Source organism: Kwoniella shivajii, chromosome 4 (genome assembly GCF_035658355.1).
Source record: "Kwoniella shivajii chromosome 4, complete sequence".
In the NCBI taxonomy this organism is placed as follows: domain Eukaryota; kingdom Fungi; phylum Basidiomycota; class Tremellomycetes; order Tremellales; family Cryptococcaceae; genus Kwoniella; species Kwoniella shivajii.
In genome coordinates, this window is record NC_085911.1 from 294,897 (window position 1) to 310,415 (window position 15,519).

At 40.4% G+C, this 15,519-nt stretch overlaps 5 protein-coding genes across 5 annotated transcripts; 2 read left to right on the forward strand and 3 right to left on the reverse strand.

The window, feature by feature from the left end:
- Nucleotides 1–43: 43 nt before the first annotated feature.
- On the reverse strand, nt 44–766 carry IL334_003098 (uncharacterized protein; the record flags this gene model as incomplete). The annotated part of the gene is made up of 3 exons (XM_062934834.1): nt 44–284; nt 403–557; nt 689–766. 3 exons carry the CDS (start codon nt 764–766, stop codon nt 44–46), a joined length of 474 nt encoding a protein of 157 aa, XP_062790885.1.
- A 286-nt stretch (nt 767–1,052) lies between these two features.
- IL334_003099 (uncharacterized protein) lies at nt 1,053–3,261 on the forward strand (the record flags this gene model as incomplete). Its single annotated transcript, XM_062934835.1, has 6 exons — nt 1,053–1,308; nt 1,376–1,592; nt 1,715–1,966; nt 2,064–2,532; nt 2,637–2,928; nt 3,002–3,261. The coding sequence occupies 6 exons, from the start codon at nt 1,053–1,055 to the stop codon at nt 3,259–3,261; spliced, it is 1,746 nt and encodes a 581-aa protein (XP_062790886.1).
- Nucleotides 3,262–3,892: 631 nt separating this feature from the next.
- Nucleotides 3,893–5,768, reverse strand: IL334_003100 (S-adenosylmethionine decarboxylase proenzyme; the record flags this gene model as incomplete). Its single annotated transcript, XM_062934836.1, has 3 exons — nt 3,893–4,881; nt 5,099–5,325; nt 5,449–5,768. The coding sequence occupies 3 exons, from the start codon at nt 5,766–5,768 to the stop codon at nt 3,893–3,895; spliced, it is 1,536 nt and encodes a 511-aa protein (XP_062790887.1).
- Nucleotides 5,769–9,219: 3,451 nt separating this feature from the next.
- On the forward strand, nt 9,220–12,027 carry IL334_003101 (uncharacterized protein; the record flags this gene model as incomplete). The annotated part of the gene is made up of 8 exons (XM_062934837.1): nt 9,220–9,279; nt 9,349–9,440; nt 9,518–10,322; nt 10,401–10,941; nt 11,046–11,278; nt 11,361–11,378; nt 11,609–11,809; nt 11,974–12,027. 8 exons carry the CDS (start codon nt 9,220–9,222, stop codon nt 12,025–12,027), a joined length of 2,004 nt encoding a protein of 667 aa, XP_062790888.1.
- A 498-nt stretch (nt 12,028–12,525) lies between these two features.
- Nucleotides 12,526–15,133, reverse strand: IL334_003102 (methionine-tRNA ligase; the record flags this gene model as incomplete). The annotated part of the gene is made up of 8 exons (XM_062934838.1): nt 12,526–12,855; nt 12,956–13,209; nt 13,378–13,592; nt 13,695–13,932; nt 14,081–14,309; nt 14,387–14,473; nt 14,553–14,746; nt 14,821–15,133. The coding sequence occupies 8 exons, from the start codon at nt 15,131–15,133 to the stop codon at nt 12,526–12,528; spliced, it is 1,860 nt and encodes a 619-aa protein (XP_062790889.1).
- Nucleotides 15,134–15,519: the final 386 nt, after the last annotated feature.

A 15,519-nucleotide genomic window follows, 5' to 3' on the forward strand; every position in this document is an offset into this window, starting at 1 on the left:
CATTTTGTACTGAATTTGCTTGACGATCATTTAAGATTTTTCTTTAAACACCATCTTTCCAAGCAGCTTTTTCAGCTTTCACATTACCTTGCTTTTGTAACTCTTGATCACCTGTTATCATACCTTGAACAGATTGTAATTTTCCTTTTAAGCCTTCTTCGGATGGTATGGGTACAGCCAAAATTGAATCTGATGTAGCCTGTTTATTATCCCATTGAGCTTTTTCAGATTCTTTGTTGCCTTGATTTTGCTTTTCTTGATCAGATGTGAGATATCCGAAGGCTCTACCCGATCGGTTAGCTTTTCCTTTTGCACGGGAAGGGGGTGGGATGGGGGCGAGGGGCGAAGAATGACAACAGTCCACGTAAGGAAAGGAACAAGTATGAAAATCGTACAACTCACGATTTAGCTTTACCTACACCTGAATCAATAGTGCTTTCCAAAGCTTTTTTGCTTTTCGCTTCGTCCACTTGTAATTTACCGGATTGTTCGAGGTTTTTACCACCTTGTAAAATCGCATCTCCACCCAAAGCAGATGGGATCACCGATGCTACGGTCTAATTGAGATATAACGCCATCACCACAAGATACCGTCAACGTTCTGTTATCTGTCATTCGAGTAGAGTACCAAGTCCCCGAAGTGGGTCGCTAGGGAAATATGAGAAATCTGAGAAAAAAGGTGACTAACCTGTTGAACTATCCCTGCCGCCGAGTAAATCTGACCTGTTATTTGAGATGGTTGCTCTCTTTCTTCTTGACTGACCATATTGATCCTACACTATCTATCTGATGTCGGATTGGATTTCTGTGGATTACTGGATTGGATACTATCTTTTTATCTTTATACGAGTATGAAAAATCCATAACGACGTATACAAAACAACCATGTTTTCAATTCGTTCGCTCTTTATTTTTTTGACGTCATTGATTCCCCTCCACATGTCATGTCCAGTTGATGATTCAACCATCCAGAGCGACGTCAACGCAATGTATGTATATACATCATCATAGATCATCATCGCTCTTATCAGTCTGTCCTCTCACCTACCTCAATGATAACAGGTCTATCCAAAAGACTTGTATCGTCTTCAGCGCCATTCATAAAAGTAATCGGAAATCAACTTGAATCCCAATTGGGATCGTACAGGAATATGTCACGAACAACCATTTCGAAAGATTATCCAACTTCGACAGCTGAACCATCCAAATTGTTTCCTTTTCCTGGTATATCATGGGATTCAACTAAAGCGGTCAGACAAGTACTAGAGGAGAATGACAGAGGTTATGATATATACGAATCTGCAAGATGTACGTTCCCGCTACCCCCCTATGAATCTATTCTTTGCTGACTATGAGAATGAAATATCCTTCTCAGATGCACATAATCATTTCCCTCATTCGGTCCTCACTCGATATGCCTTGGGTGGTTCCTCTCGATTGTTGAAAGATACATGGGATCATGATAGACCGCATCTTGTATCGCTTGATCCATACGATAAAAGTCGTGAAAAGGAAAACCTGAAAGAGGCTGATGTTCCTGATCAGATTGATCAAAGTAATTGGGGTGATAGGAAATATGTAGGAATGAAAGGGTGAGTCATTGTATCGAACACGTTCGTCTTCAAGCCTTGGGTCCTAGTCAGAATGTGCGGTCTGAGTCTGAAAGGAGAGAAATGGAGGACCAGACCTGTGATTACTAACGCGAGACACATAGGGCATACTCTCGCTATTTGACTTTCTTCCATGGCGAAATAGCTCGTCTTGGTCCTACCGAAACTTTGAATCAATACATTTTCACTCCTGAAGCTAATTGGGAATCATTCAACACATCGTCATCTTCTGATGGAGAGACAAAAGAGAAAGATGGTCCGATGATGATTGATCGTCTTGTGGGAGGCGTTTTTCATCCTTTTATTCATGTAGGATTCGGATTGGAATTCAATGATCGTATCGTTTTAGCTGAAGGGTCAGTATCGTTTTCTTTTCTAGCTTTGTTGATAGATAACACACGTCACACACTCGATAAAGATACTAATATCTGGCCATTTTCTCTCTGGTTGCAGTCTCGCAGAAGCTGCTATCCATTCAGATGAATTGAATGCACCGCTTTTAACTTCAGAATGTATACGTGAAATAATCAATCCTTCCAATCCGACCCCTGAACATCTTCAAATACCAGCTCGATCAATTCCCACCAATGAAGATACTTTAGAACCTACTGATGCACGTGAACCAAGACTTGGAAGATCACTCTTAGAGATTTATTCGATCCTCTTATCTTCAGATACGTTGATTCCTGAACCGTATAATCCTGATTCAAGCATAAATGAAAGGATCAAATTCGCTTCTGAAGGAGGAAGAGCAGAAGGTCTAAGGAAATTGATCGAAGATTGGAGTTTGTCAAATGAGGAATTATCGGATAATGACCAAATGGGTTGGAAAAGAAAATTCGAAGAATTGGCTATTTTCACTACTTTATTAGCTTGTGCTACTGGTAAAAAAGGTAAACCGTCAAAAGTCGATTTCTTCTTGGTGAGTATCTTTTGCACTTTTTCCCCTTTCATCACTTGACTCAGCTCGAGCTGGCGGGATTAAAAGTTTCTAGCTGACTGGACATGAAATGAATTGGTCACCAGGTCCATACTTTGACATCATCTATATTCATTCCGACTTATATGCCTGTCTTGTCAATCCCTAATAGACGATTACTCTTCAAAGCGTATTTACTGGTTATTCTGAATACTGCATTAGCCAGAGGACGACCTCGTATCGACCCAGAGTTGATAATGTCATATGACCCTTACCCTGTCGCTCCTGGAACGGATGGATCAGTCAAGGCTAAACAAGGGGATGTATTGGGTCAACCTGACAAGAAAGAAAGTAGAAATCCATGGTTAAGCATGATAGAAAGTTGTTTAGCTCATCCAGGTCAGTGTTGATGTTTTACTGAAGAACGTAGAAAGAAACGATCAAGGCAGAGAAGCTGATCAGACCGTTGTAGATTCACATGTACCCAAAGCCATTCGATCATTATTGTATTTCACAGAACTGTACGGATCGACTAAAGAAGGTTGTTTCATAGGAACATACCTTTCAGGAGGTCAAACCCACGAAACCATAAATGGATTAAGTAAAGTTGACGGAACGGTTTTCGTAAGAGCCGCAGGTATCATAATGGATCAATTGGGTTGGACGAGAGAAGGTAAAGATCATGGTGATTGGGAATTCAGTCCTGTGGGCTATGATGAAGTTTGGAAATAATCACGATTAATCTGTGTACAATCAGCAATAGGTTCAACCTATATAGCATTCTTCAATCGTGATCTCCTCATGTAATATAGGTAATCAATCTTCCGAACTTTGGGTGGTGAACTTTCGAGGTTAGTTTTATGTTTCATCGTGATGATAATCAACACCCTCTTCTTATTTTGCATTACCAATTGTCAATAGTGTAAGTAATTCAGAAGATCGAACCAAACCCGTAAAACTCATGTTTCTTGTAAGTATGATCATGACAACGATTGAATGAAGACGTGTCTTTTTTATTAGAATTATTCACATACGATATGTATGTATAATATGTTATTTACAGGACGATCCCATGGTGTTCCATGTATATCTAAGTGAGTAAATACGAAATAATGGTATAGAAGATTGGTATATACAGTAAACGCTGTTACTTTTTTATATTGGTCTATCGCTCTCCACCGAGTATTGAGATTACATCCTCTCATTCAATCATACCTCATTTCGCGTGACAGACATCGCAGAAATCCAACCGGTGACTCGATCATTGAACCAGTCAAGGCCTCTTATCCACCGTCCCCAGCCTCCAGCTAACGCCCTTGACAGTCTACTTCACTGGGGCTCCCAGCCCTGCTTCCTGCTACTCTCACACATCTCCATTGGGAGCACCTATCCTCACCCCTGAGCTAGAAGGTTCTTTCCAACCTTTCTTCTCAAAGCAAGCGAATACCAAATCATATCCGTCAAACTCATAACCTATTCTATCCTTTCTTTGAAAATCCTTGCCTAACAGATTAGTTCCAAATGATTGCCATGCTCTTTGTTCAGTTTCCGTGTCTCCGACCGTTGAATTGTGGTTTTCATCTTGCTTTTGGGGGTCTAGGGTAGAAGAAGAAGCTGGGGTAGAAACGAATAAGGTTATTGATAATCTTGAAGGTTGGAAGATGTTTACGACTTTTTTGATCAACTCTTGTAATTCAGGTCTTTTCGTTGGATCTTCATTCTGTGATGTTGGATATGACGAAGAAGACGATGATGATGAGGGAGAAGGAGAACAAGTCGGTAAAGGTACATTACATTCAAAGGAAGCGTATGACCAACCTTCTTCAGGTGTGACGTGAATCGTGAAATAACCACCGCCTTTACCATTTTTCTTGGAAATTGATTCTGGCATACCTGAACCTATAACTGCATTGGCAGAATATCCACATGGATCAAATCCGAATGAATCTAAAACAGTCTCATCTTTTGGAAATAATTTATCGATACCCAAGGTTGATGAGATTTCTTGACCTAATTCTAACCCTGACTTGAGTGTACCGTTTGTATCATCATTGAAGAATTGTTCTCTCGCACAAGGAGCGAGATGGGTCATTAATATCTCCAATGTCGTATCTTGATATTTCGCAGGTTGGAATGGTGGTGCGTTGACCTTGACGTTGACATCTATGCTAGTATTACCATCGAGGTTGGATGTAGATATGGATTTGGTTGGTGAAGGAAGGATCAGTGATGAAGACGGTGACGAATAAGTGGATGATGAAGATAAGTTTGGTACTGTGTTAGGTGATGTGAGATATAATAACCAATGATCTCGATTCATCGGTCCGACAGTGTATGCAGCTCCGGCAGTTCCTATAGTATAGCAATTTGCGGTCAGCAGAGGAGTTGAGATGTTTTCGGACTAGGTAAAAAGGTGTTCATGACGAGACGAATGAACGAATGAATCCGAGCACCTCGTCCTTTACATCATCTCCCAAGTTACAACTTCGCCCAAACATCCCACTTCAATCCCACCTCTCGACCAGAGAATGGATGAACGCTAACTCGAAATTCAAAAGTTCAAACTCACCAAAAACAGTATCTAAGAACCTAACCTCATCACTCCAGTCTCTGTGAGGACCCTGTTGTCTTTCAGGAAAGAAGAAACTTTTTCGACTGTAAAAACATCTCCAAACATTGGTGAATCCACACCATTCTTTTGCGATTTCAATTATTCTGTATAACCCTAATAAGTTGAGTGTCGTTCCGCATGTTTTCAGAATCACTAAATGAGGTGCGACGAATAACGATGATTCGCTATTTGGTTTTGAATATATTCCTTTATCAGCTCTCATATACTTGTCTTTTACACTTGAATACTCTCCACTCGGCCCTGACCCTGGCCAAGAAGTCAAAACGAACGAAGAGGTCGAAACTCACGACAACAGATAAGCGTCTATTTCATCACCTTCAACAACACTCAATACTTTACATTTAACTATATCCAACATCTCTTCCCAAACATATTTTGGGATTTTTCTCAGCCCCTTCAGCTCTGCCGTTCCATTTGAAGTGGATGTTGAGATGTCCCCATCTTGGGTATTGGCAGCTGATCTGTATTCTTGAGGAGGTGTTATTGAGGATGTTGATGGTAATTGATCAAAAGAAGGTGCGAACCAAACTTCTAATAATTTTTCAGGTCCTTCGAACGGTCCAGGTGAAGTCAATACTTCTTGTGGTGTATCTGAAGGTAATGTCATTTTGCTCGTCTTTTGTTATTCGTCTTTTGGCACTTGATACCTTTTATACTTGTTTTGTTCCACTCTTCACTTTTCACGTTCACCTTATCTCTTCTTTTTGTGAGATGGTGTGGGAAAGATGTACCCTCACCGGAGAGAGAAAGAGAGGGGGAGTCTGCTCAAACCAGAAAGGGATACGATAGAAAAGCACCAGCAAAAGTTCGCAGACTATCTGGTCAGTGAGGAGTATATATATTATGATAATATCATGTATAAAAAGACTTTTTTTCTTCACATTTCAACGCTTTAGATAAAGGAACTTTTGTTACTCTTTGCATGTCCCAAATTCCCAAATTCCAGAAAACGAAAAAAATGGTCACGTGACATGTCTCCACCCGGGCCATGAGCGAGGTATGTCCAGGCGTCATACTGTATGCGTATTCGAGTAGACGCCATATGCATGTATTCAGTATTCAAACATGTTATCTGTATGATAATGATGGGAATGGGCGTGCGGTCGGAAAGGACTATGGTGTCTACGTGTTATCAATCGGTAGATATGAAGATAGGAGGTGGTTACTTGGTGCAATCTTGGGAGGACAATATTTGTTCATCTTCACGAAAAGTTGAGCTTGAATTCAGTTCAACAAATAGACCACTATCGGTTGACTTCTGCCATGATACAGCATGGAAGTGCACAGTAGTGGACTCTCGTCTCGAGGATATCTTAGTGGCTATCTCCTTAGCATACTGAAGGTCTGTGACATGATGTATGGAACAGCTAAGTCTAATTCCCCATTTCCAATGGTGTGAAGTCCCTTTCATCCATTGGTTGGAATCGGATCCAACAGTAAGTTAACGATCCGATCAATGCGATGTGAACGTTACAGATTGACGTCTAACCATCAAGGGATGGTCTTTGGTGACATTCGTTTCCGTCTTAAACAAGCTCAGTATAACTTTTCGAAAAACAGGTGTCACCCACCCCAGCACGCAAAAGGCACTATGGAATCGTGTACTCTACTGAGAAAGTTTCATCGACTCCAAGAGTGGCAGTGTTCCTTTAGCTAACCAATGAGGTGTGACTTCGTATAATGTGTTCAGTGTTGGTGAGAAATCAGCACGAAAGTACCACAAACGAAACGAGGAGATTCCCGCGTTCTCCGAGGGACCAAAGGGGCGAAAGAGAAAAGGTTATGTCTACCTTGAACCTGTTAGTAAATCAAATGTGCTCCTGAGGAGTCTTGTACGCGATCGTCACAAGAGAGGAATCTATGCTGGGGCAAATAAATGGAACTACAGTAATCAGTACAAAGCAAAGAGAATGGCCCATATTACATTTCGGGAACCCATCAGTGATAGTCAAGGGGAAGAAGGCCGATACTCACCAGGGTTCCAGCTCATCCGGTAGTATACACTGTTCCACACTTTGATTGCATGATATGATTTGACTTCAATCTCTCTTAATCTGTTGGTCTGTTGATCACTCGAAATCGAGTTGGGCTGCCAGTAATGTGAAGATTTGTACGCAGCGTCAAAGCCGAGAGACTGATAGTTTCAATCGTTCATGGCTGATGTTCATCTCATAATGCTGTAATCCGACTTTCTGAAGGTCAATTTCTTCTGAAGTCTGCCCATCGTAATTTTACACCAAATAGTTGAACGACAGAAGATCACGTTACGATCGTCGTACTTATTGTCTCGGGCGATCGCACAGAATTCATTCACCTGCGTGAGTTGGAGGTACCTTTTGACGTTTTTTTGTCCCGACTCGCTTATCTCGACCACTGACCACCAGATCCTCAAGCAAGTATAGTATGCAAGATGTCAGTGATCGATGCGATCAAAATTTCATCCTGGTGATCCAAAATACAAAAGTTATACTGTCGGATTCGGGATCCGATAATTTCGGAATGTATATTCGGATAATTTCACGGGGATATGCCATTTAAGAAAAAAAAACAGAAAGGCTTTTGTTAAAAGTTGTTCTATAAAGTTAGTTCACTTTTCTAAAAATACTTTGCAGATCATCTCAATTGGATCGTCGTTTCCTCTTCATGATGATATGATTACGATTACATTTGAGAAGAGATGATGTCGTGTCGATCTTTGTGTATGAAGATGAATGCCCATTTCTTGCGAATGCCTCGACTCCCCCCTCTTTGGACGAGTATAGGGGGGGTGATTTTCTTTTTATAGGAGGAAGAATAATAGAGTTTGAACACAGGAATCAAAAAAGGTACCAATCGTTGGTCATTTTTTTTACCTCTTTTCGTATTAATATTATTCCGTCGTATTATTTCGTTGTATGTTTTTGTTTTTTTCCTGAATTCGTCAAGATGAAACGTAGGGATATTCTCCTTTTTACACGGAAAGAAGGGGTCCATGTAACTCGAAAGAGACCAATTGAACCCATTTAGCGAGATCAAAAGAAGACAGAGAGGTAGATGGATAGAGCCCCTCACACTTCCTCCCCTTCCGTCTATAACCTGTAACCTATGAAACATTATCACCGTCAGCAGCATCTCAAGAAGAGAACAATAAGAAGAAAAATCAACTATACAAAAACATAAAAAAAATATTCGTTCACTTGCTCCAAAACACGATTAATATATAATATATGTGTGTGTGTGTTGGTTCAATGTTCGTTCACTGCTCTCTATTCTATGAAGTATTAGAGTGAGAAAGAGGTTACATGATAATAAAGTGTGAGTTGAATGACCCTCATCATCATTTTTCATCAATTACACAAATAAATATAACTTACACCATCTCCTAATTAACCATCTAGACAAATACACAAAACTCCCGCTCGAGCCCTCATCTAATCCTTTAGTAGAAACAAAGGAACAAAAGGAACATCATCTCAGCTTCCACTCATTGAATCAGAAAGAGGACGACGTGAGAGCAAGGGGATATAGAGTTGTTCAGTGTAGGAAAGTGCAACTGTCATTGTGCGTCGTTGTGAAACACACACCATCCCACCTGCTTATGTTGGGATCAGTATCTGACCATGGATTCCTCTCTCTCTCTCAGCTTTCAATAAGATCTGTGACACGCTCGGGTGACACACTTTGATGCTTTGACGAGGGGTGGTTCCATACCGTTTCATGCTTGTCATTGATCCTCGATCAGGTCTCTCTCCCTCTCTCGCTCTGAGTGTCTCAACCTGATTGATATCCTTCCCGTCTCTGAACGCCAAGATACACACCCAAAACCCGACAGGAAAGGCAAACATCCATTCCCTTACCCTCACCCCAAACCTCCTTTCTCAATCAACATTACAATTCCACTTCACGAGATACTCAACTTTCTTCCTCCATCATTAGAAAATCTGTGAAAATACCATATTTTTACATCACTTCAATCCTCGCTGCGGTTATTCAGCTTCTGATAAGCAAAGCTCACAGCGTGATTGGGTTGAAAACGTGTAGAACAACATCAACCCGTTACATCACTGGGTACAATCAAGATGTCGGGGCCCAATTCCCATCTTATGAAAACGACCAAGAGAGGTCGACCGTTCGTCAAAGTGAGTCTCTGAAAGAGCTGGCAAGTTTACGCTACTGCTTTTGCTGAATCCTGTGTTACTCGTCGATAGGACACCCATGACCTCTTTTGTACACTTGTCGTCTCACTAGAATTCGAAACACGCCGGAATTTCTTCAAATCATATCCCAACAGTTTTACTACGTAAGTCTTGAGAACTCCCACATTCATGTCTATTTGGAATAATAAACTGACAATTTCCCTCCATTGACACGCTTCAGCGACGATGCATGTGCAAATCTTTCTTCACTGAAGTTCTCTCAATCGCAACGTGCTGCTGATCCAAAGGATCCCACACGCATCATAACGACAACGACAACGACAACTTTCTCAATGTCAAGAGAAATGGCCAAAGCGATATGTCAACATTTCATGGATTCACACCTGATCGAAAACGCTACTGATCTCGATTCAATCACATTCAAAGAAAGAGGGATATATATGCTAACAGCAAAAGGATTACATATATTAGAAAGATTCGTAACTAAAAATGGGATTTCAGCTGATCATTTGATCAAGATATTCTCAACACAACCTATTTGTATGAAATTATTACATTTAGAAAGAAGATCAGTTGACGATGAAATCATAATAACTAGAGGTGTGATAGAAGTTTTGTTTAGAAGGTTTGCAGGTAGAGAACCAAATTTGACTAAAATGAATGATGATGAGATTTCATCACATCATCGTTCAAGATTTTACATGAAATCACCACCTCTACCACCAGGTGAAAGATTCGAACGATCAGACGGTATGATAGTAAGGAAAGTGCCCTCGACTCTGGAAAAAAAAGTTGGATCATCGTCAACTTCTTCAGATGAATATCAATTCTCAGCTCAAATGGCCGTCGACTGGATCCTGGATTACACATCCGCGACAGGATCAGATGAAGCAGCGGAGGTATTAGGTCAATTCGTCAGATATGGTTTCATCTCTTTGGTCAGTGATAAAGGGAAATCAAAGGAAACAAATATGATAGTGACCGTAAGACATGGTGGTGCGGGTGGTGGTGCAGGTGCTATCCTGGTGAGTCTGCATTGATTGATATGCCTGGCGTTACCGTGTATTGTGTGTCACTTGCTGAAATATACCAACCTCCCTTAGCAAGAAGCAGAATTCCGGGCTACTGAAAAAGCGATTTACAGATTCACAAAAGAGGGAATACAAGTAGCGAAATGGTTTGATCCATCTAAATCTTCGACAAATCCAAACGCATCAGCATCTAAACCTAATCTACATTCTCAAGATTCTTCCTCTTCACTAAACAAAGGAAGGTTATCCACAGAGTCACCTATAGCCGGATTACAAAGGCGCAATTCAATGTCTGATCGACTAAGAGCAGACTTTGATATATCAGGTATACCAGGTGGTGATAATCATATAAAAGATTCACATACCGCTCGATTAAAACAGATCCTAGAGGAACCAGCCCTAAGGAGTTTATTTAGGGAATTCCTAAGAGCCAATTTCTGTGAAGAGAATTTAAGCTTTTGGCTGGATGTTCAAGATTTCAAAAGAAGATTCCAAACTACTTCTTCTGCTATAGCTACTCCTGGTTCAGGTAAAGGAAGTAAAACTACAGGTCATGCAGCTATGGAAAAGCATCAACAAGATTTGATAGCGATGGCCTTTGTCATATATAACAGTGAGTTTACACAAGTCATCAGCTGGCCTTACCCATGTTCCAAGTGATTGAACGAGTGACATTGAGCTGAACATGAATAACGATCCCCCCCCCCTCTTCCTTAGCTTATCTTGCACCTGCATCACCATGTGAACTGAATATCGACCACACGTTACGAGCAGAATTAATTGGATACATGAATCAAATTACAGCAGATAAAGATGCAGGTATCAAAGGTCGTATAGAACCTGGGATAGGAAACACCTTACATGCCAGTCAATTGCAAACTATGGTCAAATTATACGAAAGAATCCAGGTTTATATCTTCAGATTAATGGCCACTGATTCTGTGCCCAAGGTAAGTTTGTCCCCTTGGTGTTCCTCTTTGTCTGAGAAAGGCTCAACGAAGCTGATCATCGTTCTCACTGGCGCTCACGTAGTTTTGCAAAACTGAACGTGTAAGCAATTTCCCATTCAATTACAATCCATCAAATTCAAGTTTGAGTTTAAATACATACATGAATATGCCCCCTAAGATATCTACACTACCAAGACTTCAAGCTGACCATGAAATTCCTTTTTCTGCATCAAATTCACTTGACTTCCTCATTGACGATGACAATAAACGATCTTCCAAATCTTCATCCACCACCTCCCTTCTCTAACCACTCATCATCGCACCGTGTAGTTCTTGAACCTAATGGCCACTTTTTTTGAGTGGACCGAAAAGGGTGAATCTCAAAATATGCATCTTAACAACAATAATACGACAGGTCTAGAAGGTAAAGTCAATGGTCTAACGATAGACTCAAGGAAAGCTATGAATATGGCTTTGACTATTGAAGATCATCAACCGTCACCTACCAGGGCTTATTTGACCATTTCTCAGGTGAGTGGTTGTTCCTTAAATGTTTGGGCGGTTTGAATTTGAGTTTGGTGATATCATCTTATATAATACATTAATCAAACTCCAATCTCTCTTTTGATTATCGCATCTCACCTCAAGAACACGGGATCTCACGAGCTGACAAATCATTTGTTACGATGTTATAGGCAGCGAATGAAAAACAAGCGGCATCACAGAAATCCCACATGGGTCATTCATAGCATATCAAGTGCGATCATCATGTTTTATTGTCATCCTCACTTTAGCATTATTTTATCTCAAAGATCAGGTTTACCCGATAAACCGATTTACTGTATACACACAAACCATAACATTATCTTATATTGTAATCACATAGACAGATATACAAATCACATCTTTCTCCTTTTAATGCCCCTTTCACGCCTTTATACGTTTTCGCTTCATATATTCCACTCAATTACTTATAGTATCGGTTTGCATTCATAGTATGCAAGAACCAGAATAGCAAATTATTTCATCATTTATGAATTATTGCATTTATATTTATGTGCGAAATACGATCTTCGAACTAGCGAATTGATGGAAATTCAGATCTGAATAAGGGGATTTGATGAGATATCACTTATATGGTAAGGTGCATAATAAACTCCGAAACCGCACTTTCTATCAAGTAATCTACTATGATCTATTTGTACGAGTTTGTACGCGAGCTCATCTCATTCCACATTGGTATGGAATTAAGGATTTAAACTAGATTTACCTTTGTCGGGTAAAGGGAATAAATGACCTTTTCCTTTCCATTGTTCCGCACCTTGTTTTAACCTCTCTACGAGATCTTCTGTACTCGATTGTATTTTCGTTTCCGTTTCTGCTGGTAGCCAAGTAGCGTGATCCCATGATCTTTCGTCGAGCGGCACACCTAACCTATCTAATGCTTCTGATGATTTCGTGGGGATGATAGGTTGTAAAAGTATTGAAGAAATTCGTAATGAATGATATGCGTATACGATCGCTTTCGTACCATCTTTCGAAGACCATGGAGTCAAATTTGTGAATAATTTATTCGCCTATTTACAAAGTGTGAGAGACCAACTACTAACACCCTGAATCGAGAATGAAACGGACAAAGTACTCTAAACAATACCAAGAAACAAGAAAAAGACTCACAGATGAAATAACATCCATTACACCTGAACAAGCTTGACTAACACCGTAAATCTCCATTTTCCTCTCATAATCATCTCTCATCTTACTCAACAATTCATCTAATTCTTGGTCTCTATCTTTCGATTCAGGTAAATTGAAATCTAAATTTCTAACTGCTTTTTTCAACATTTTAGATCCTGATATCCTTGATAATAAATTACCGAATTGATCTGCTAATATCCTATATTGAATTTCCACTTGATCAGGTGCGTAATCTATCACACAGGTCAAAATCAAACAAAAGATAATAAGAATTGTCAGCTTTTGTGTTAGATATTAAGATGATATCGCATGATGATATATGATATTGGGAGGAGTGATAGTGATATTGTTGAGATCACACTCAGATTGATATGATTGAAGAATGTACGTAAAGGACTAACCTGCATCATCAGTCAAACTTCCTCCTATTCTCATCAGATACCATCTGACACCATCAACACTCCATTCTCTCATTGCTTGAATTGGATCCACGACGTTTCCTCTGGATTTTGACATTTTCGATTTACCCATCGTCCAATGGGCGTGAGCTATCACTCTTCTTGGCGGGGGTAAGGATGCAGAAGCGAGCAATGCCGGCCAGTGTATAGCGTGAAATCTATGATAATGGGAATAACACCTCAGTTGAGACCCTAGAGAGTCGGTCTGAGGACACGCTTGAGACTACTAATAGAGTCGAAGTGGATATTTATACACTCACTTGATGATATCCTTTCCGACAACTTGAACATCTGCAGGCCAACCGACAGGCTCATTCGGATAACCAGTGACAGTCAAGTAATTTATCAAAGCGTCCACCCATACATAAATTGATTGATCTGGATCGGATGGAACTGATATACCCCATTTCACCCTTGATTTAGGTCTTGACACAGAGAGATCTTCCAGATTATCTATTTGTGATAAAAGGTGATTTCGAACGCTAGGAGGGTGTACAGCTATAGTCGCATTGTGAAACGAAGGATCAGCATCAATTTCTTCTATCTCCTGGAGCGAATGGTTTCTTGTTTGACAGATGGACTGATAGATGCTCTTGTAATGTGGATGACTAAGTAAGGGATGCAGTAAACAAAAAAGTCGACTTACATTCTGGATTCGATAACCAATTTTTTAAGAAATCTTTATAAGATGATAATTTGAATTTCCAATTCGTCTCTTCTTCCCATATAACTTCGTTCCCACTTTCTACCGCAATCATCTTACCATCTTCTTCTCTCTTCGTCACCTGTGAAGCGGCATAGAACGATTCATCGGAAATCGAATACCATCCTGAATGAGTTCCTTTATATATGTCTCCACGAGCTACCAATTTGTCCTAGAACGAAATAAGACGTTATATTAGCTTTCGTTAAGATTTCGTTATTGGGAATGTGATGATGCGAGTTTGCATACCCAGAAGTGCTCAACAGCTTTGTAATGTCTTTCCTCTGTTGTTCTGATGAAATCGGTATTTGATGCATTGGCCAACTTAGCCAAGTCCTATGTCAGAGCAGATGATTCATAAGTCAGCTTCGATGCAATGTGAATGAACTTGAATCTTGTGCTCATGATGACTCACCCTAAACCTTTCACTGACATCGTCACAGAATTCTTGTTCATTGACACCTTTGGCTTTAGCAGCTTGTTGTATTTTCATACCATGTTCATCTGTCCCAGTAGCGAATATTACTTTTCTACTTGGATATCTTAGACGAGAGAATCGAGCCAACACATCTGTGAGAAGTAACGAATGGAGATGTCCTATATGTGGTGCTATATACCAGGTTTATCAGTACACGGAGGAATCGTCAAGCCTTCTGAGTGAGGGCAGGAGGCCTTCGACATACAGGCATTAACGTAGAATATCGGTGTGGTGACGTAGAATGGTTTGGAGGTGGACGGTTCCCCAGATGGAGTAAATAGTGAAGGTAGTGGGGATGTCGATGATGTCGATGATGATGATGATGATGATGATGATGATGATGATGATGATGATGATGATGATGATGATGATGATGATGATGATGATGATGATGATGATGATGGTCCACTGGAAGGCGTCGAGTAGAACTGAGGACGAACGCAGGCAAATGATGGTTTGCAAGAAGGGATGATTGGAGGTCGACAATTCGATAGCAACCGAGGAACATGCCGTCGCATAATGGACGTACGAGGGGATGTGGTAGTTTCTTCTAGCCCAATCGTCTCTCAATCCTGTTCACAGGCAGCCATCAGGTCTACTGATGGTGATTGACTTAGTGAAATGCTTCTTGGAAGCTGTTCCTCATCATTGAATGTCATTGAATATCATCAACAACAATCATTTTGGGAAATCTCACTAAATTTGATTTCTACACGGAACATTTCGCTATACTTTTCAAAGTGGAGGTTGAGGTTGGGATGGCACGTGGTAACTTGATATATTATGTAATATTGTATAAAGATTATTTCGCCGAATCTCACTGCATGTACGGTGACGAAGCCAAAAATCCCATTCCCACTTCACACCCGATCGATCCCATCAGTATCCTATCTAATCCTCGACA